The sequence below is a fragment of the Macrosteles quadrilineatus genome, unplaced genomic scaffold (assembly GCF_028750875.1).
Source record: "Macrosteles quadrilineatus isolate MER2022 unplaced genomic scaffold, UCM_ALF_1.0 Scaffold_1__1_contigs__length_201487025, whole genome shotgun sequence".
In the NCBI taxonomy this organism is placed as follows: Eukaryota; Metazoa; Arthropoda; class Insecta; order Hemiptera; family Cicadellidae; genus Macrosteles; species Macrosteles quadrilineatus.
This window is the reverse complement of record NW_026542594.1, coordinates 12888733-12908732: the sequence shown is the minus strand read 5'-3', so window position 1 is coordinate 12908732 and position 20000 is coordinate 12888733. Positions and strand designations below refer to the sequence as shown.

Genomic DNA, 20000 nt, shown 5'->3' with positions numbered 1-20000 from the left:
GCCTTTTTTAGTGTGCTGTAGTGGCGAAATGGTTCGTCGTAGAAACAAACATTATCTAGGAAACTTGTAGTAAATTTTGTCATCTTTAATTTTACAAAGTAGAATTTTCTCAAAAACCCATACTTACCGAGATTTGCCCGAAAAACCAAAAAAATTTTCCAAATTTTAAGGTTTTTCACAAAATAACCAATGTTCCGGGCAAAATATCTGTCAGCAAACCTCATATTCGAGTTCAGCGACCCAAAAAACATAAAGAAAAGTGATTATTAGGACTGTACCTAAACTTTCCGCTATCTGTCACTTATATTCCTAATATGCCTAGCCTATTTGTCCGAAATTATTTTTAATGGAATTTTGTTGTACCTTCCTCACTGCAGTTACTTGAGTGGTTTGATAGCAACACATTGCTTTAAGTAGTCATCATTTGGAGATAGTCTAAGGAATGTTAAATGTAACTATGTGTATAAATAAATAATTTTACATCACAAACTGAATGGCACAGCCTCAACATTAATTAACATTATTTTTTAGCTTATAGACTCTTTAACCAATGAGATACGTGCATACAATGTTTGATAAGTATAAAATAGTAGGTAGTTATTTTCATAGTTTATTTTATAACTACCTTATCGATCTACGCTAGGGGAAAATATGAGTAATTATGCAGTATTCCCTCGTAGGACTTTATCCAAATAGGTTAAGAGTATCTTTTAATAATACGTTACAGTAGTATAGTGTGTAGTAATCCAAGCTGATAGTAAAAACATATGCTTTGTTTATTTTTAACATTGTCATTTTTATTTTCATGAATAACATTGCAACCCTAGTTATTGATAATATTGTAAACAGATTTAAAAATTTTACTTTTTGTAAAATACTATGATAGATATGCCCAGAGACCTTACAATACAGGGCTATACAATATACAGTACAATAAAGAGCCTAACTTGTTTATAGACAACTTGAGGACATTTTTATTTCACTACCGAGCTACACACAACGATATAAAAAAACTCAGATAGTACGTTGGCTACACCTCACACTGCAACTAGGCAAACACCTCCAGTTTTGTTCTTGGGGTGTAATCTGCGATCTAAATTATATTTTATCAAACCTTCTGAAGAAATAAACAAAGGTGAAGTGCCACGATCTAATAAAGCCAAAGGGTTTACTATTAAGAGTAAAGTGTACATACGTACTTTTGTTGGAGGGAATGTAAAATGGAAAATAAGAACCATACTTAGACAGCTGGGTAGGAACATATGGCTGATTGATTCTGATGGACAAACTAAAATACATACAAGTCAAATTCGGAAATATTACCCGGACAATGAATTGGAAGAGGAAGAAGAGGGAGAAGAGGAAGACAGAACCTGCATTAACCGATATCCACAGATTTGCAAGTACGAATTCCAGAATTACAACTAGCCCTCGAACATCCCCTGCAGTAGCCTCAAAACACCCGGAGTACCTCCTCAGCTGCAAAGATTAACCAGAACCTTCAGGCCACGGAGGAGGTTGATTGAAGAAGCGTAAACTTGGTGGGACGAAGTCCTATGTTTGAATATTGTTTAAATTGCAACTTAGCTTATCTTGATTATTATTGTTTTTGTTTTTGTAGTGTTATTACCTGACGAGCTGTTTTGCCCGTCCTACGTACGGGAATCAAGTAGTCCATTAAAACTGTATATAGTGTGTCTATTCAAGCATAGTTTAAGAAGTTCAACATTTTTATTTAGTAAAGAAAAAGCTACCAAGATGAATTAAAACATGTAATCATTATTATATTCCCAACCTTTCCTAAAAAAAATCAAGTAGAAAAATAATTTTCATAAGCTTACTTTTGAAGATTCGTGAGCTTCGATTCATATACAGCAATGGTTACCTATAGAATCTTACTTATTTCCTATAATCAATGACAAAATCACAGAATAAATAAACTAACCTCATAGTTCTATATAATATTTTTTTATTAAACCAGCTGTTCGTTATAACAAATTATATTGTAATAAAAAAAGCTAACTATTTTAAAGACTGCTCAAAAAGATAAATTAGAACATCTAGTATTTTACTATGCATATTTAAATAAATTCTCATCCCCTTACCGGATAAATGAACGTACCGTATCTATAATTATAGCATTACACATAGTATAAATAGGTCAATTCTACGTATGTCATTTCATTTTCATTCAAATGCTGAATTTGTATCGAAAACGCTGAATGTTTACAGCTGTTATGTTAAGCAAATGTTATTATACCAAAAGCTAGAGTAGAATGGCTGCTAGACTTTTTAAATTTTAAAACTTAATTTGTAAAAACTGAAACCCTAAACTAAAGTTATGGCTTCGACATTCCCTAGTTCTTAAAATTATCTTTCTTTAAACACAAAAATCATGAAAATCCGTGGAGTGGTTGATTCAGAATCGTGAAATAAAAAAAAACCATATCACGTTTTAATATATAAGAAGATACTAGCAGAGTACCCGTCCCAATCCGTCCAGTGGTTTATGCGTGATTGAACTTCAAACACACAAACAAACAAACAAACACACAAACTTTCACATTTATAATATTAGTAAGATAAGATAAGATAAGATGAGTTCAGTACTATTTTTTACCAAACCAATGTCACTATACTAATTCGCGTATTTTATTCAAACAAGAAACAATCTACCAAATTGAACGAATAGTGTTTTTCGCCTGCTGTTGACATCAAAGTGAAAAAGTAAATTAGTCTAAAGTTTTTTTCAGTAATTTATATCTTTGTTATGGAAATAGATCTTCCCCGAGTAAACCATTACATTTTAAATAGCCTAATAACCTTTTTGGATGAGCACTAAATACTTTAAGAAAATTGATTGAAATACTTTATTTAACATAAACTACATTTCACGCTAATGTTAATTTTTAATGCTGGATTCACTGCCAAAGAAGCATTAATAAAGTAAAACATGTTTACTAGCAAATAAAGCTTTGTAAAAAAATCATATACTTCACGAATGTTATGAAACATTCCATCCCAAAACCAACGCTCATAAAAAATACCTCCAAGTATTATTTTCTTAGTTGTATTGACGGGATATTTTTGTTTTTTGCAGTATATTCGGAGATGATAATGTGTAAGTTAATATGGAAACAACGCGTTGCTGAGGTAATTTTTATACTCTTGGAGCAAACTTTGCCTGATGATATTCAACGAAAGTAATGTTAGAATTTTTAAAATAATTTAATTCCTGATCACAGAAACAACTGGTCAACTAATAATTCTACGCAATTCAATCGTCTCGCCCCTCTCCACAATGATCTTTAATTTCTATTTGGGTAAAATACGCCTTAGTTGCACCCTTATCCCTTAATATGGATTCATTGATAATCCGTCTATTACATTATAATAGTTTCCTGTAGTTGGCTTCCAAGCTTTTCGAAATAAGTAGCTAATACGTTTTTTTTTGTTTATATTTATACTTTCAACCCATAAAATAATTTTCAAATTTAGAAATTCACTAAATTTTTTAACTAAAAGGTAATATTTAACATTTAAATAGACCACATTTATTTATTTTTTTCTAGGACCCTAGGCACGAGCCTGGGATTATTTTTCACATTACTTCAGGCTAGACCTAGGGGTTGCGGCATCATCACTTAGATAAAATCCTATTTGGCGAATTTGAACCCGCGACCTCTTGGACCGAAGTCCCACACTCTAGCCATTAGACCCGCTCACTCCCCAATTAGACCATATTAGAATCAACTCTTTAAGTAAAAGCAAAGGCAATTTGTAAAGCCTTTGATTATATTAGAAGACATTTTTTGGAAAACGGAAAATATAATAATCATATCAAATTCTATTAAAAGATATGCCAGGTAAAGAGTGATTAGTTGGTGTAAATGAGTCCTTTCTATGATTCTTAGGCTTATTATCAATCCGTAGTTTTAAGTTAAGATTTGGTTAAGATTCATTCTAAAAATTCAAGCAATTTCATTTCATGGTTATGCAGTTTGAGTGTTAAATAGTAAGTTGTTATGTTATAAGTGTTCATGTAAGAGTTTTAAGCGAATAGTTTGAATAATAGTTTGTAGCAAGCTAATTCATATTCAAATATTGTGCATTTTCAGCAAGGGGATTCAAGTCCATTGTAACAAATGTTAATTATTTACCAAATTTACTGAAGTGATACAGCCAAGCCCATGCATATACTTTCAGCCCACGCTCGCTTAATTTCTGTAAGTTATTCTGTCCAACATGCCTTTCTTGAATACCACAATATTATTTTATTCAGCCTTTATTCATTTCAAAGTAAATTTTCTGCTTTTAACAAGCTATGTACTGATTTTCTATCAACTAGATTATTTGTAACGTACTTTTGTTCAAATATTTTATATATTTTTTTTATTTAGACTTTCATTCGACCGAAGTGTTAATATTTGTAATTTTAATTTGTTCATCTAACTCTATGAATATCCGGAAGAAGGTCACTCCATAATCACTCATGTGGATGGTTACCATAGTCTAGTTCGTTATCATAATACATCAGAAGTTAAATTAATTGCTACTTTCATCGAGCCCAAACGTTGCAAACCTAATTGAAATGGTGAGGCTATCGCCCGTCTGGCGGAAGCTGAACAAATGGTCCATAACATGCACTTCCAGAATAGTTGAAGAAGCCGACGATAAGCATAATGAAGAAATGGAATATCTTGACAACATTGGAAAATGTTGTCGTTATTTTGAAAGAAATGCATCAAATATGCTAATAGATAACAACGGATAAAAACTAATAACTATGCTCTTATCTATATTTTTAATATTTATAACTACATACAAATCATTTTTTGAGTTTTAGAGGCTAACTGACACAAATTAAGGACCTTGAAGTCATATGTTTGCCATAATATTAACGATTTTCATTTAATTTAATTTAAATCACAATTTAATAATTTATACACTTAATACTGTACTTAGTACTGTAACATTATGACACAATATTACATTATGAAATATTGTCTCAACCTCTTACTTTGCAGATCTACCACCACCATTGTACCAGTTTAAAACTTATTATCTAGCACACAGGCTAATGGGGTAGGTAAATAATATATCCCCACCGCAGCAAACTTGCCGACTAAGCAAATTTCCATTTGTCTGAATTGATTTTAAATTAAATATATTTAAATAACATTAGGTTTAACGAGTACCTAGGTTTGCTGCTACAAGGAAACTAATAATGTGTGTTTTTTTAGTAAGATATTGATAGCTTAGTACAAAATAAATAAATAGGGAAATTCACTAAAAAGGTAAATTTCCCCAGGCTTCACCCTGCTGGCCTCTGCTTTATTTCTACAGGGCGCTTCCAAAAGGTCCAGTGTTGCTGCCCAACACTATTTGTAACGATTATAAATGTTTATTGTAATTTAACAGCTCGTTGCATTCAGTTGAAATAAATCGTGTTGAACTAAAATCTGATTGTAAACAAGAGACTACAGACAAAGAATCAGTTTTAGAAAATGTATTTCAATATTCTTTTAATAATAATTTTAACCTGATCGAGGAAGGTTGAAGGAAGATCACTCTTTATGGTATAGATACAATTAACATATTTTAAATATCGTGATATACTGATTCGGAAGTTGCGGTTGTATGGTATATCAGGCAGTCCATCCTTGGATCCTTACTCTTTTTAGTTTATGTCAATGACTTGCCCATGACATTAAATTCCAAATTAATTAGGTTTGCTGACGATATAGAGCGGAGGCTGGCGTTTACCCCCCCTTCCCCCCCAGTGGGAATTTTCGACATATACATTTTTTGGTTTGTATTGACATGTACTTTAAGGTTTTAGGTGTTTGCCACTTGTAAATTACAGCATGTTCCGGAAAACACGAAAATATCATGAATATATATATTGGAAAAATGGTTTTTCTTTAGCGAGTTCGTTTGGCTCTACAACCCGACCGATTTTCATGATTGAGGTCTCAAATTGAAGGTATTAACGCACAGATTTCACATCAAGCATCGGCATATAGTTGCCTACAGTCCCACTCGGCTTATACGTAAACAACATTTTTTCCCATGTATTTCTTATGGGAGTTAAATTTGGTTTTTCTTTTCCGAGTTAGTTTGGCGCTTCTACCCACCCGATTTTCATTATTGAGGTCTCAAATTGAAGGTATGCACGCACAGATTTCACATCAAGCATCAGTATATATTTATCGAGAGTCCCACTCGGCTTATACGTAAATTAAATTTACCCCCCATCTATTTCTAAAGGGAGTTAAATTTGTTTTTTTCTTTTCCGAGTTTCTTTGGCTCTTCTACACGTCCGATCTTCATGATTGAGGTCTTAAATTGGTAGTATGCACACATATATTTCACATCAAGCATCGTCGTATATTTATCTACTTTATTACTCGACCGAAAAACATAGGTTTGATATATTTTTTAATTCGTATTTCAATTTAAATTGTACAGTATTTTACCATTTGTAATTATATAACCCTATATATTTTGGTCTAAGAACCTTCAGTGAAATACCGGCTTGCATTTAAGATATTAGTTATTCAAATCGGACTGTTTTCAAGCAAACGCAAGGTGAACATCCAACATAAAAAAAATTATAAGGTTTTTCTATGATTGAATATCAATAGCTCCAGTATTGTTTACGTTTTTTTATATGTTTTAGACTCAAAATAATCAGTCAATTATAGGCTTTAATTTGAGCTATTGATCGTTTGAATCAGTTAAGTTTAAGATACTGTATTACACAATCAAAAATCTCAGATATGATATTTATTTTAACGCTGCAGCGCAGCATGGGTCCTTTAGTATAGATTTTTTAGTTTGATTTGATTTGAATAGTTGATTTCTGACGTAGGACGGGCCCACAGCTAGTTAGAATTTGAAAATGCAAGTATGGTGAAGTCATCAGATTGTTCTCACAATGACATGCAAGCAAATAAAATGAATTAAGTGAGCAAAGTATTTTGCAAGTACTGTACTTGATGCTTTTGAACAATGCATTATTCTGCTTGAAGTTGAAAACCGTGATCAGAATTCCTAGATGGTCTGTTTATCAGCTGGAAGACCTGTACCCGAATCGGTGGAAGACAATTTACTCAATGTAGATAATCTAGGGAAAGCTGATTGCAAACAGATTAGTTGAGATATGAGCTAAAAGAAATATTTTTCTGGAGTTTTACTGCTGTCCCAGGAATGTGATATTAACCTTGAGAAGCTGATGACATACCCATTAGATCCAGGACCATGGGCATTACCCACTACCGATGGATGCCCAACAAAAACAGAAAAGGCCAAACTGCTCCATGCTTTGGAGAACAAGGGTATATAGTAGACGAACCTTCCAAGATTGAAGAATGTATGTATGTAATTGACGGTATGGCTTACTTTTAGGTTCTTACTAATATTCCAGAAACCTCTGGTGAACTAGCACAGATTGCCTTCAGCCGTTTTCCGAAATTCAGAAGGATATACTTTATTACGGATACCTATTTAGGTGTATCTATTAAAACATTGAAAGGGAGAAGGGGATTTGGAGACACGTTTTTAATGAGAGGTCCAAAATCAAGATCCCACGGGATTGGAAAAAAATCCTAGCTAATGGTAAAAATAAGGAACAACGGGTTAACCTGCTAAATAATGAATGGTCTCAGCACAAATATGCATAAATTCAAACAAGCTTCAATACACGTTTCTAAGGTTCTTTTTGGTGATATTTTGAAATTCACCCCCCACCTACAAACAGGGTTGCTAAGAGTAACTTAAATGTTTGTAAAGGCAACCCATATCAATCAGCACATTATTTTAAAGAAATTTAAAAAGAAAATTACAGTCGCAAATCCGATTTTGATACGAGGAAAACAAAGTTTTATACGTTAATTTTACTGGAACCTTACATTCCAGTAAAATTTACGTAAACTATTTCTCAATAAAATTTATTTAATTTAAATAGAATCTCTTAAAATCTCTTTCCTAGAGGTACTCGTTAAATCTAATGTTATTTAAATAGATTTAATTGAAAATCAATTCAGGTCAATTTGAAATCCGCATTGCCTGCAGGTTTGCTGCAGCGGGGGTATTTTATTAACTTTTTTTATTTTCATTTGAAGCCTTTGAATACATACTGAAGAAGTCAATAAAAAAATATTTCCCCAGTAATTAACGCAGGCTACCCTTATGTAATTTAAATCAAACAGTTTTTAAATTTAACAGTTTTTCTTTATTGTCCGGAATACGCTGTAATTTAAAAGAGGCAAACAACTGAATTCTTAATCTGGTAGGTAATACCAACAAAAAAAAGTATAAGTCATAAATTCCCACGGGGGGGGGAGGGTTTCATATTGGTGGCTCATGGTCTAATACTTCTGCTATCTTCAACCATTATGATAAATCAATGTTTCCAACGCTTATGAAACAGGAATTACAAAAGCTTTAAAGTTCTTTTCTACCTAATCGACATTTACTAAATCAATCCAAGTATTTTTTAAAGAATGTAAAATTTTTGAAAAAATAACAAAATACTGTATTTTTTATAACAAAAATATTTTTTCTTTCTAAACAAGAAAATATAAAGTTTTAAGTATTTCTAAATTTGTTTCGTGAAGAAAATAAATTAAACATTTAGCTGGTAGATCTTTGCGGAGTAGTGTTGGCATACTATCACATAAGTTTCATCAAGTTATGATCCGTTCCCCGCAAGTTTGAAATTTCCTTGTTCTCAAATGCATAAGTCTATACATCTCAAGACTGAATAAATGCTGAAGTTTTTCAGAGATTGTTATGCATATTTACTGTACAAAAAGTTTTTGTAATGTTAAAAATTTTCAAAATGTTAGTTAATTTTTTATTTTGAAGGGCAACAGTTAAACTCAGACGTATGAGTATACACGAGTTTTTAGTTCAAGACCAAGCCTATAATTAAAGACGAAGATAATTAAAATGGGACAAATGGTACTAAAGTTGTATCAATAAAAAAATATATATATATAAAACACCCTTGATTTTCTGCTAATCGTTATATACTATAGTGATATAATACATTTTAACTATATCCCTTTACGATAATCCAATAACAACCTAAATATTTTTCATTTAAAAGGTTAACGGTAAAAATAAAAAAAAATACCGTTAGGAGTGGCAAACCCCATAAAAATGTAATAAAATTTTTTTTACAAAAATATAACTCTACCTTGCAACCTTGCTGACTGTGCAAAATTTTTAGGAATAACAGTAGGTCATAAATTAACCTGGAGAACTCACATAAGAGACGTCATCATAAAGTTAAATAAAGCATATTTTGTAACTCAGATTCTTTCTAGATAAGTTGATGTTTCCACTCTTATGATTGTATACTATGGATATGTTTATCCTATTCTAAACTGCGGTATAATGGAATTCCGACAAAAGGAAAAAAGTATTTAAAATGCAAAAAAAATCATTAGAACAATTTATTCTATCAAAGCAAGAGATTATTGAGAAAATATTTTTAAAAGTAACAACATTCTTAACTTTCCCAGTTTGTACATCTAAATGTTACAAGATAAAATTAACATATGTAACAAAATAGTTCTAAACTTTTGTCAATTCGGACAGTCATAATTATAATACCAGACACAAAAGCTGCTTTTTATACCCTAAACGAAAATCTTTAACTTTCGAATCTTCTCCCTACTATTCTAGTGTTAAGTTTTACAATACCTGCCTGAATCGGTTAAATCTGTCCCAAAATCTTCCCAATTTATCTATAGACCATTTTGAAGATCTTAAAAAACAAATAATTTAGTATATTGAAGTGTTTTTGTATAGTTATTGGTTATGGATAAAATGCAAAAAAGGTAAATTTAAAATTTCCATGTTATTCTTTTGGAGAATTAGTAAACTGTTGTAGTTTGCTTGTTTGTGTCTATATATTGCGATCAAACTCGAAAAATGTATTTTTTTATACTGAGCTATTAATGTTTTACCAAAAAACTCACTTTATTATCCTCCCTGTAGCAGAAAACCTGGGTACTCGTCAAACCTAATGATATTGAAATAGATTTAATTTAAAATCAAAGCAGTTGCATGAAAATTCGCTAAGTCTGCAGGTTTGCTACAGTGGGGGTATTTTATTCTTATAGTAACTTTTTTAAAGAGTCCTGCCCTTTGCTGATTTTCCCACCCACAAGGAAGAAGAAGTTTTATAAAAATGATACCATAAACCAGTCAAACAAGTTTTTTTCCCAAGAAGATTAGGAAACTTAAATAAATATTAGTTCAGTTTACTATATTATTCGTTAGTGTTACAGTTTTTATGTGATGTACTGTATGTGACGTACTGTATTGCGTTAGTATGCTTAAAGTTAACACTACTTAGTAATAAACAGTAATAAAAACGATTTCAACCTTGGTTATCAGTTATTCTAGAAGAAAGGATTACTTTAAAAAATTGACTTTTTGATATTAAACGCTAGAATAAAACTGCTTTGTTAATTAGGGGACACGTCATTCTTGATTTTTTATAGAGGGAAAGAATTAGTGTTTACATCAAATGACCTATCACGTTTTTTTAACACCATCTGAAATCATAGGTTGAATTGATTACTTACAAAAAACTCTTCTCCCATTTGGCGTGTCTCCTCCCACTGTTGACGAATGGTATGACTACACTGTTTTAGGTTACATTTGAAAGTTACACATGCTAACAGGACTCTTCTTGAGTTTATTAAACGGCCAATTGAATATCAATTAGCAATGCTAAACAGGTCGGTTTGATTAGTTATGCTCCAGATCACGGTGCAATGATCAGTATATGGTATATATCGTGTGTTATGGTGGGGTACGGTCAGTGTGTGCTGCCGCCTCCACTCACAATGTTCCTACCCCTGGTCCTCGCACTGCTGGCCGTCCTCACCGCCCCCGCCGCCGCCTCCACCGCCCCCACCGACAATGATACGACGGGGCCCCTCAAGGTCCTGTCACGAGCCTTCGACAAGTGCTCAGCTGATCCTGATATGTACTCATGTCTTAAGGTAAGCTAAAGAAACACCAAAGAAATAAACCAAACCAAAGAAACTACGGTACAAACATTTCCACCCTACATTACAGCGGAAAACAGCAAAATGTAGCTGTGTTGATTAATATGTGGAGTTATTAGCAATCATAAACATAAACAAATTTGCATCACACCTAATTGAATACGGTTGTTATTTATAAAGGTGGGAAATTCAGTTTTACAATAAAAATTAACAGAAGAGCTAGTGTTGAGCCTAAATAAATATTATACTGGAATAACTACATGACTATAGTTTACAGTATCCAGTGTACGACGGAGATTCAAAGGTCACTCCCCATAGTTTGCCTACCTCTGTGATATACTTGTACAGTATCCTTTCCCGTATTTTCTAAAGAAGATCTATTATCTCATTATTTACTTTAATCTAGCATTTTACGTACGATAAAGACTTGCACATAGATGCACATGGTATTAAACATTTTGATTGACAGGGTAGGCCTATTCATAGACCTTATGACCAAGGCTAAAACGAAAACAAAATATGCAACATTAACAATTAATGAAAAGTGATAGATGCACCATAGGCTGTAATTTTAGAAATTGTACTGTTTTCAAATAATGCACCGAACGTACACAGGATTATTACAAAATTGTGCAACACTAAATGCTTGGTACGTCCGTTTCCGTGATTCCATACAGCAATGGACACACACCAATGTAAAGGGCGTGGTTGTACATTTTTTGACAAGCTTATGTTATATCTCGCTTGCTTAGTTGAGTCATGCTATCATGGCGAAAATCTGTGCGTTTAGGCTAGCGATTAAGGTTAAATGCTTTTAATAACTGCAGTTTGTAAGGGTTTGATCTCAAACGCTTGCGTAAGACAGTAACTGCGGTGAAGAACCTTACTGGCGTTGACTGTCGAGGTTATTGGACTCCGCGTAAACATAGCATCTATTCTTTCCACATCATCTGGCGGAGTAAGTCCGATAAGGAGCCTCTTTCCTAAATTTGGTCCGAAAGATCAGCTGAACGCAAACAATAGGAGTTGTACGAGAAGATTCTAAAACATAAAATGTTTTTTCTTGGTTTTTTGGTAGTCATTTGTTGGCAGGCTTCGTGGTAATCCACTAACCAACTGAGACAAAACATAACAATGTCAAATCAAACTTATGAACACGCTCTTCCCATTGGTGTAACAATGAGCTGTTTGAAAACACGGAATCGAACGTACCAACCGTTTAGTTTTCCACCATTACTTTTTATAAACCTGTAGTATAAACAATTTTAATTTAATTAAATAACGTATAGTTATAAATAGCCGAATTACAGCAATATTCTAGTATTCTGTCCACCGTATATTCTCAAGTGAACATTTTAATTCAAATTGTCTTTTCTTCCCTTTGGTTGAGTTAAATTTGACATGTAAAGCGTCTTTCCATTACCTAAAATAACACAAAGTTAAAATTTAAACGCTAACACAAAAGTAACAAGTATATTTTTGTCAATGTCGCTAATCTGTAAACTGTTAACCAATGCCATAGATATAACATACTATGTTTTATCCATGCCAATACGTATCACTGCTTTATTTAGCTGAGAGCAGTAAACCTCCTGGACAGAGCGCTGTCGTTGGACTCGCTGCCGGTGTCCGAGTTCCTGGCTGTAGTCAAGGATCCCAAATTGTCGGACGCTGGGGCAGACCCGAAGGTCGCCGATGTAGAGGCCTCCCTCCCTCGTGACCTGGGACAGAAGAACTCCGCCCTGGACAAGATGATCTCTGACCGCATCAACAAGTACCTGGAGACTAGGACTATCCAGCTCAACGTGCCCTCCGATATATTTGAAGGTAATATAATTCACATGATTTGTTACCAACAACAAAACTTTTAATAAATAAACTATAAATGCTTAAACGTGTTTGCATGTTTGCTTTTACGCATCATAACACTTAAATTATCCAAACATTCATTTCTCATGTATAGTAAGTAGCCAACTTATATAACACGCTATTACGCTGCCCATATGATATAAAGCTAGCTGTAACGTCTTAAAAATAATATGTTAGTTCTCTTGGTTTTAGGCAAGGTTGAATCCGGTGAAGCTACATTGACCGGACTAATTCCTCGCACAAAACCAACCACACCTTTTTTAGAAGATTTAGTTTTAATCAAAATTCCTTGATAATATAGCAAATGCATGATGGTATTTTTCAAAGTTTTCATGGGCAAGAGATATTACAGAGATGTGTTTCTGTAAGTTGTTGTTCCAGCTTTACAGTGATTAAACTAGAGATAAAAATAACAGAATAGATTATACCACTTGGTTGGGTTGGTTTAACAAAACTATAGCTGTTGTTAAATATGTAAGTTTAAACATTTATCTCTAAAATAATTGTGCACTTTAATTAGGAGAAAAACTTGTGCTTACTGTACAGACACTAGACTATGGACACATTTATTTTAGACTAAGTTACACCTAATGTATCCTTATACAAATATCAATACAAATAATTAAGAAACTCACGTACACAATTTATGTTTGCCAAATTTATTATCAGTTACTAAACTTAGTTATTAGCAGATGGTCAACACTGCAGCATTCTGTGTCTTGTGTGGTAAATACTGACTAAATGTTAAGGTATGTTTTTGTCGGATTTGGACAGGGCGACAAAAGGTGTTCAAGGGCTACAAGAGCAAGGGTAGTGGCGGAGTGTTCTTGGTGTTCGGAGCGTTCGCCGCCATGTTGCTGCAGCTAGCGCTAGGCAAGATCGCGCTGATAGCAGGCAAGGCGCTGCTGGTAGGCAAAGTCGCGCTGCTGCTGGCAGGTATCATCGGCCTCAAGAGTCTTCTCAGCCACAATCACCAGCCACACTCTTCTCAGGTGATCATTATGATTCTTGCTATTAAACTTCTTCACTCTTATCCTTCAGCCATAAAAAAAAAAAAAACAGTTTTTGAATGAAGATAATAAAAGCACAAAGTAATTTTTTAAAGCACAAAGTTAGTGAGTGACTCAGATCAGTGGTTATACTTAATTTTTGCATTGTCTTTATATAACCAAGATTTGAATGGTAATTTTTTTAGGTGAAAGAGGCATTTCAAAGCTTATGCAGAAATGAATCTAATGTTTGATTAATTAAAAAATGTCTCATAAACTTCCTAGGCTTTCCTCATTTTTACTTATATAGTTATGTACCATCAGACACTATTTATAAAAAAAAAACATTCACAAATAAGCCCAGTGGGTTTAATTTATTTCGCACTGCATGATTTTGTTTCATTGAACGTATTTTAAATTACAAATCCAACCCTTTATTTCAATATTATTTTTAGCTAGTTAATTATAGGACAGTGACCACCTAATCCTTACTTTCCTAGTAATGAGCTCAAATATATTGTGGTGATTTCCAGGTAATCTACGCTGAGCCCGAGCATCATGGGGGATGGGGTCGTAGCATGAGTAGTGGAGCCCAGGAGGTAGTGTACCGCGCCCACCGCCCTACCAGCAACCATCACAACCACCAGAACAACCAGAACAACCAGAACAACCAGAACAACAATGGATAGTGTACGCCGCGCCGAGGAACCAGCGGCTACAATGGAACACATAAAACAAATACAAATAATCACATGTCATCGTGATACAAACTTACGACAACAGCTTCAACAAACCTATTTATTTAATTTATTGTTATTCTTGTTAATTATTCTATTTCATTTGTACAGTAGAGTTTCTTGTTGAAATAAATCAATATTATGTTAGCAAATTTAAAATTAATGCTTATCGAATTTTTACCTCTAGTTTAGCCTGTTGAGGGAGTACTCTTTTTCGATCAGTGGGTTTACCTTTTCTAAGGGAATTGTTAGTTAGACTTATGACGTTTATTTATGTACATTTAGTCATTTAAAGAATATATTAATCATTTTATGTCCAAAATTAAGTATTTTTATGTTATTTTTCGTTGTTACATGTTTAAATATTCAGCAGAAAGGGCGAGTTTTTATAAAATCAATGGTTGATAGTTCCTGTTGTTACGATAATGAAAACAAAAACGAAAAACAGACGATCGATTGTACACTACAATTAACGAATTGTACTTGGTTGAAATGTAAACCCTTCTGGTACAGTATTATTCTTTAAGAAATGCTAAACTATAATGATACTATTAGAAGTAACTATTAATACAATCACCTATCTCAGTATGCCAATAAAATAAGATTTTAAGGAATTACAAAAATCGGACTACTGCAGATTCGTAGATTGGAATACACAGTATGATCAAAGGGTAAATTTTTAATTTAAGTAATGTGTGTTGAAAGTAAGTCTAGTATGTAAATTTGTAGTGTTTTACATGAAAAAGTATGTACTTCGACAATATTCAACAAAATATCATGGGATCCTCATTGATAAACCACAAGGGAGGAAAAACTTATACAGAAAAAACTTCTTAAATACGTAGACAGTTTATAGCATTAATTTTCATACACGCGAACAATGATGAAATATTTTGTAAAAAAAGGTAAATCTGGGTAAGTTTTTTTGGCACGGATTTTGCGCTAAAAGCCTTCTACGAACTCTTTTTACGAGTTGTATACAAAAAGAGAAGGGAGAGAATCATGTACTTACAGAGTAAAATTTTTTCTAATTTACATTGATAGTCATACTTTTAGTTTAAGCTAAACGGCTAATGCACTCCTAGTATAGGATAGGTTAAAATGCCCCCCCTCACTATAAAAGATAACGTTATAACAACTGTCCTAATTTACGGTTTACAAATATAGTACCGTCAAAGAACGACAAAAGAATCGACAAAAGAATGGCTATTTTAATAATCTGTTACACATGGACAATTTTGCCCTTTGCTGATTTTCCCACCCACAAGGAAGAAGAAGTTTTATAAAAATGATACCATAAACCAGTCAAACAAGTTTTTTTCCCAAGAAGATTAGGAAACTTAAATAAATATTAGTTCAGTTTACTATATTATTCGTTAGTGTTACAGTTTTTATGTGATGTACTGTATGTGACGTACTGTATTGCGTTAGTATGCTTAAAGTTAACACTACTTAGTAATAAACAGTAATAAAAACGATTTCAACCTTGGTTATCAGTTATTCTAGAAGAAAGGATTACTTTAAAAAATTGACTTTTTGATATTAAACGCTAGAATAAAACTGCTTTGTTAATTAGGGGACACGTCATTCTTGATTTTTTATAGAGGGAAAGAATTAGTGTTTACATCAAATGACCTATCACGTTTTTTTAACACCATCTGAAATCATAGGTTGAATTGATTACTTACAAAAAACTCTTCTCCCATTTGGCGTGTCTCCTCCCACTGTTGACGAATGGTATGACTACACTGTTTTAGGTTACATTTGAAAGTTACACATGCTAACAGGACTCTTCTTGAGTTTATTAAACGGCCAATTGAATATCAATTAGCAATGCTAAACAGGTCGGTTTGATTAGTTATGCTCCAGATCACGGTGCAATGATCAGTATATGGTATATATCGTGTGTTATGGTGGGGTACGGTCAGTGTGTGCTGCCGCCTCCACTCACAATGTTCCTACCCCTGGTCCTCGCACTGCTGGCCGTCCTCACCGCCCCCGCCGCCGCCTCCACCGCCCCCACCGACAATGATACGACGGGGCCCCTCAAGGTCCTGTCACGAGCCTTCGACAAGTGCTCAGCTGATCCTGATATGTACTCATGTCTTAAGGTAAGCTAAAGAAACACCAAAGAAATAAACCAAACCAAAGAAACTACGGTACAAACATTTCCACCCTACATTACAGCGGAAAACAGCAAAATGTAGCTGTGTTGATTAATATGTGGAGTTATTAGCAATCATAAACATAAACAAATTTGCATCACACCTAATTGAATACGGTTGTTATTTATAAAGGTGGGAAATTCAGTTTTACAATAAAAATTAACAGAAGAGCTAGTGTTGAGCCTAAATAAATATTATACTGGAATAACTACATGACTATAGTTTACAGTATCCAGTGTACGACGGAGATTCAAAGGTCACTCCCCATAGTTTGCCTACCTCTGTGATATACTTGTACAGTATCCTTTCCCGTATTTTCTAAAGAAGATCTATTATCTCATTATTTACTTTAATCTAGCATTTTACGTACGATAAAGACTTGCACATAGATGCACATGGTATTAAACATTTTGATTGACAGGGTAGGCCTATTCATAGACCTTATGACCAAGGCTAAAACGAAAACAAAATATGCAACATTAACAATTAATGAAAAGTGATAGATGCACCATAGGCTGTAATTTTAGAAATTGTACTGTTTTCAAATAATGCACCGAACGTACACAGGATTATTACAAAATTGTGCAACACTAAATGCTTGGTACGTCCGTTTCCGTGATTCCATACAGCAATGGACACACACCAATGTAAAGGGCGTGGTTGTACATTTTTTGACAAGCTTATGTTATATCTCGCTTGCTTAGTTGAGTCATGCTATCATGGCGAAAATCTGTGCGTTTAGGCTAGCGATTAAGGTTAAATGCTTTTAATAACTGCAGTTTGTAAGGGTTTGATCTCAAACGCTTGCGTAAGACAGTAACTGCGGTGAAGAACCTTACTGGCGTTGACTGTCGAGGTTATTGGACTCCGCGTAAACATAGCATCTATTCTTTCCACATCATCTGGCGGAGTAAGTCCGATAAGGAGCCTCTTTCCTAAATTTGGTCCGAAAGATCAGCTGAACGCAAACAATAGGAGTTGTACGAGAAGATTCTAAAACATAAAATGTTTTTTCTTGGTTTTTTGGTAGTCATTTGTTGGCAGGCTTCGTGGTAATCCACTAACCAACTGAGACAAAACATAACAATGTCAAATCAAACTTATGAACACGCTCTTCCCATTGGTGTAACAATGAGCTGTTTGAAAACACGGAATCGAACGTACCAACCGTTTAGTTTTCCACCATTACTTTTTATAAACCTGTAGTATAAACAATTTTAATTTAATTAAATAACGTATAGTTATAAATAGCCGAATTACAGCAATATTCTAGTATTCTGTCCACCGTATATTCTCAAGTGAACATTTTAATTCAAATTGTCTTTTCTTCCCTTTGGTTGAGTTAAATTTGACATGTAAAGCGTCTTTCCATTACCTAAAATAACACAAAGTTAAAATTTAAACGCTAACACAAAAGTAACAAGTATATTTTTGTCAATGTCGCTAATCTGTAAACTGTTAACCAATGCCATAGATATAACATACTATGTTTTATCCATGCCAATACGTATCACTGCTTTATTTAGCTGAGAGCAGTAAACCTCCTGGACAGAGCGCTGTCGTTGGACTCGCTGCCGGTGTCCGAGTTCCTGGCTGTAGTCAAGGATCCCAAATTGTCGGACGCTGGGGCAGACCCGAAGGTCGCCGATGTAGAGGCCTCCCTCCCTCGTGACCTGGGACAGAAGAACTCCGCCCTGGACAAGATGATCTCTGACCGCATCAACAAGTACCTGGAGACTAGGACTATCCAGCTCAACGTGCCCTCCGATATATTTGAAGGTAATATAATTCACATGATTTGTTACCAACAACAAAACTTTTAATAAATAAACTATAAATGCTTAAACGTGTTTGCATGTTTGCTTTTACGCATCATAACACTTAAATTATCCAAACATTCATTTCTCATGTATAGTAAGTAGCCAACTTATATAACACGCTATTACGCTGCCCATATGATATAAAGCTAGCTGTAACGTCTTAAAAATAATATGTTAGTTCTCTTGGTTTTAGGCAAGGTTGAATCCGGTGAAGCTACATTGACCGGACTAATTCCTCGCACAAAACCAACCACACCTTTTTTAGAAGATTTAGTTTTAATCAAAATTCCTTGATAATATAGCAAATGCATGATGGTATTTTTCAAAGTTTTCATGGGCAAGAGATATTACAGAGATGTGTTTCTGTAAGTTGTTGTTCCAGCTTTACAGTGATTAAACTAGAGATAAAAATAACAGAATAGATTATACCACTTGGTTGGGTTGGTTTAACAAAACTATAGCTGTTGTTAAATATGTAAGTTTAAACATTTATCTCTAAAATAATTGTGCACTTTAATTAGGAGAAAAACTTGTGCTTACTGTACAGACACTAGACTATGGACACATTTATTTTAGACTAAGTTACACCTAATGTATCCTTATACAAATATCAATACAAATAATTAAGAAACTCACGTACACAATTTATGTTTGCCAAATTTATTATCAGTTACTAAACTTAGTTATTAGCAGATGGTCAACACTGCAGCATTCTGTGTCTTGTGTGGTAAATACTGACTAAATGTTAAGGTATGTTTTTGTCGGATTTGGACAGGGCGACAAAAGGTGTTCAAGGGCTACAAGAGCAAGGGTAGTGGCGGAGTGTTCTTGGTGTTCGGAGCGTTCGCCGCCATGTTGCTGCAGCTAGCGCTAGGCAAGATCGCGCTGATAGCAGGCAAGGCGCTGCTGGTAGGCAAAGTCGCGCTGCTGCTGGCAGGTATCATCGGCCTCAAGAGTCTTCTCAGCCACAATCACCAGCCACACTCTTCTCAGGTGATCATTATGATTCTTGCTATTAAACTTCTTCACTCTTATCCTTCAGCCATAAAAAAAAAAAAAACAGTTTTTGAATGAAGATAATAAAAGCACAAAGTAATTTTTTAAAGCACAAAGTTAGTGAGTGACTCAGATCAGTGGTTATACTTAATTTTTGCATTGTCTTTATATAACCAAGATTTGAATGGTAATTTTTTTAGGTGAAAGAGGCATTTCAAAGCTTATGCAGAAATGAATCTAATGTTTGATTAATTAAAAAATGTCTCATAAACTTCCTAGGCTTTCCTCATTTTTACTTATATAGTTATGTACCATCAGACACTATTTATAAAAAAAAAACATTCACAAATAAGCCCAGTGGGTTTAATTTATTTCGCACTGCATGATTTTG

At 33.9% G+C, this 20000-nt stretch overlaps 2 protein-coding genes across 2 annotated transcripts in view; both read left to right on the top strand.

The window, feature by feature from the left end:
• The first annotated feature begins 10866 nt into the window (after positions 1-10866).
• Positions 10867-14756, top strand: LOC128983676 (uncharacterized). Its single transcript, XM_054403072.1, has 4 exons — positions 10867-11027; positions 12608-12860; positions 13677-13894; positions 14425-14756. Exons 1-4 carry the CDS (start codon positions 10869-10871, stop codon positions 14578-14580), a joined length of 786 nt encoding a protein of 261 aa, XP_054259047.1. The 5' UTR covers positions 10867-10868; the 3' UTR covers positions 14581-14756.
• A 1782-nt stretch (positions 14757-16538) lies between these two features.
• LOC128994654 (uncharacterized) overlaps positions 16539-20000 on the top strand; it is a 43865-nt gene continuing 40403 nt past the window's right edge. Inside the window, exons 1-3 of the mRNA XM_054419349.1 lie at positions 16539-16739; positions 18320-18572; positions 19389-19606. Coding sequence (XP_054275324.1) covers positions 16539-16739; positions 18320-18572; positions 19389-19606 — 672 coding nt within the window. The remainder of the gene's footprint in view (positions 16740-18319; positions 18573-19388; positions 19607-20000) is intronic.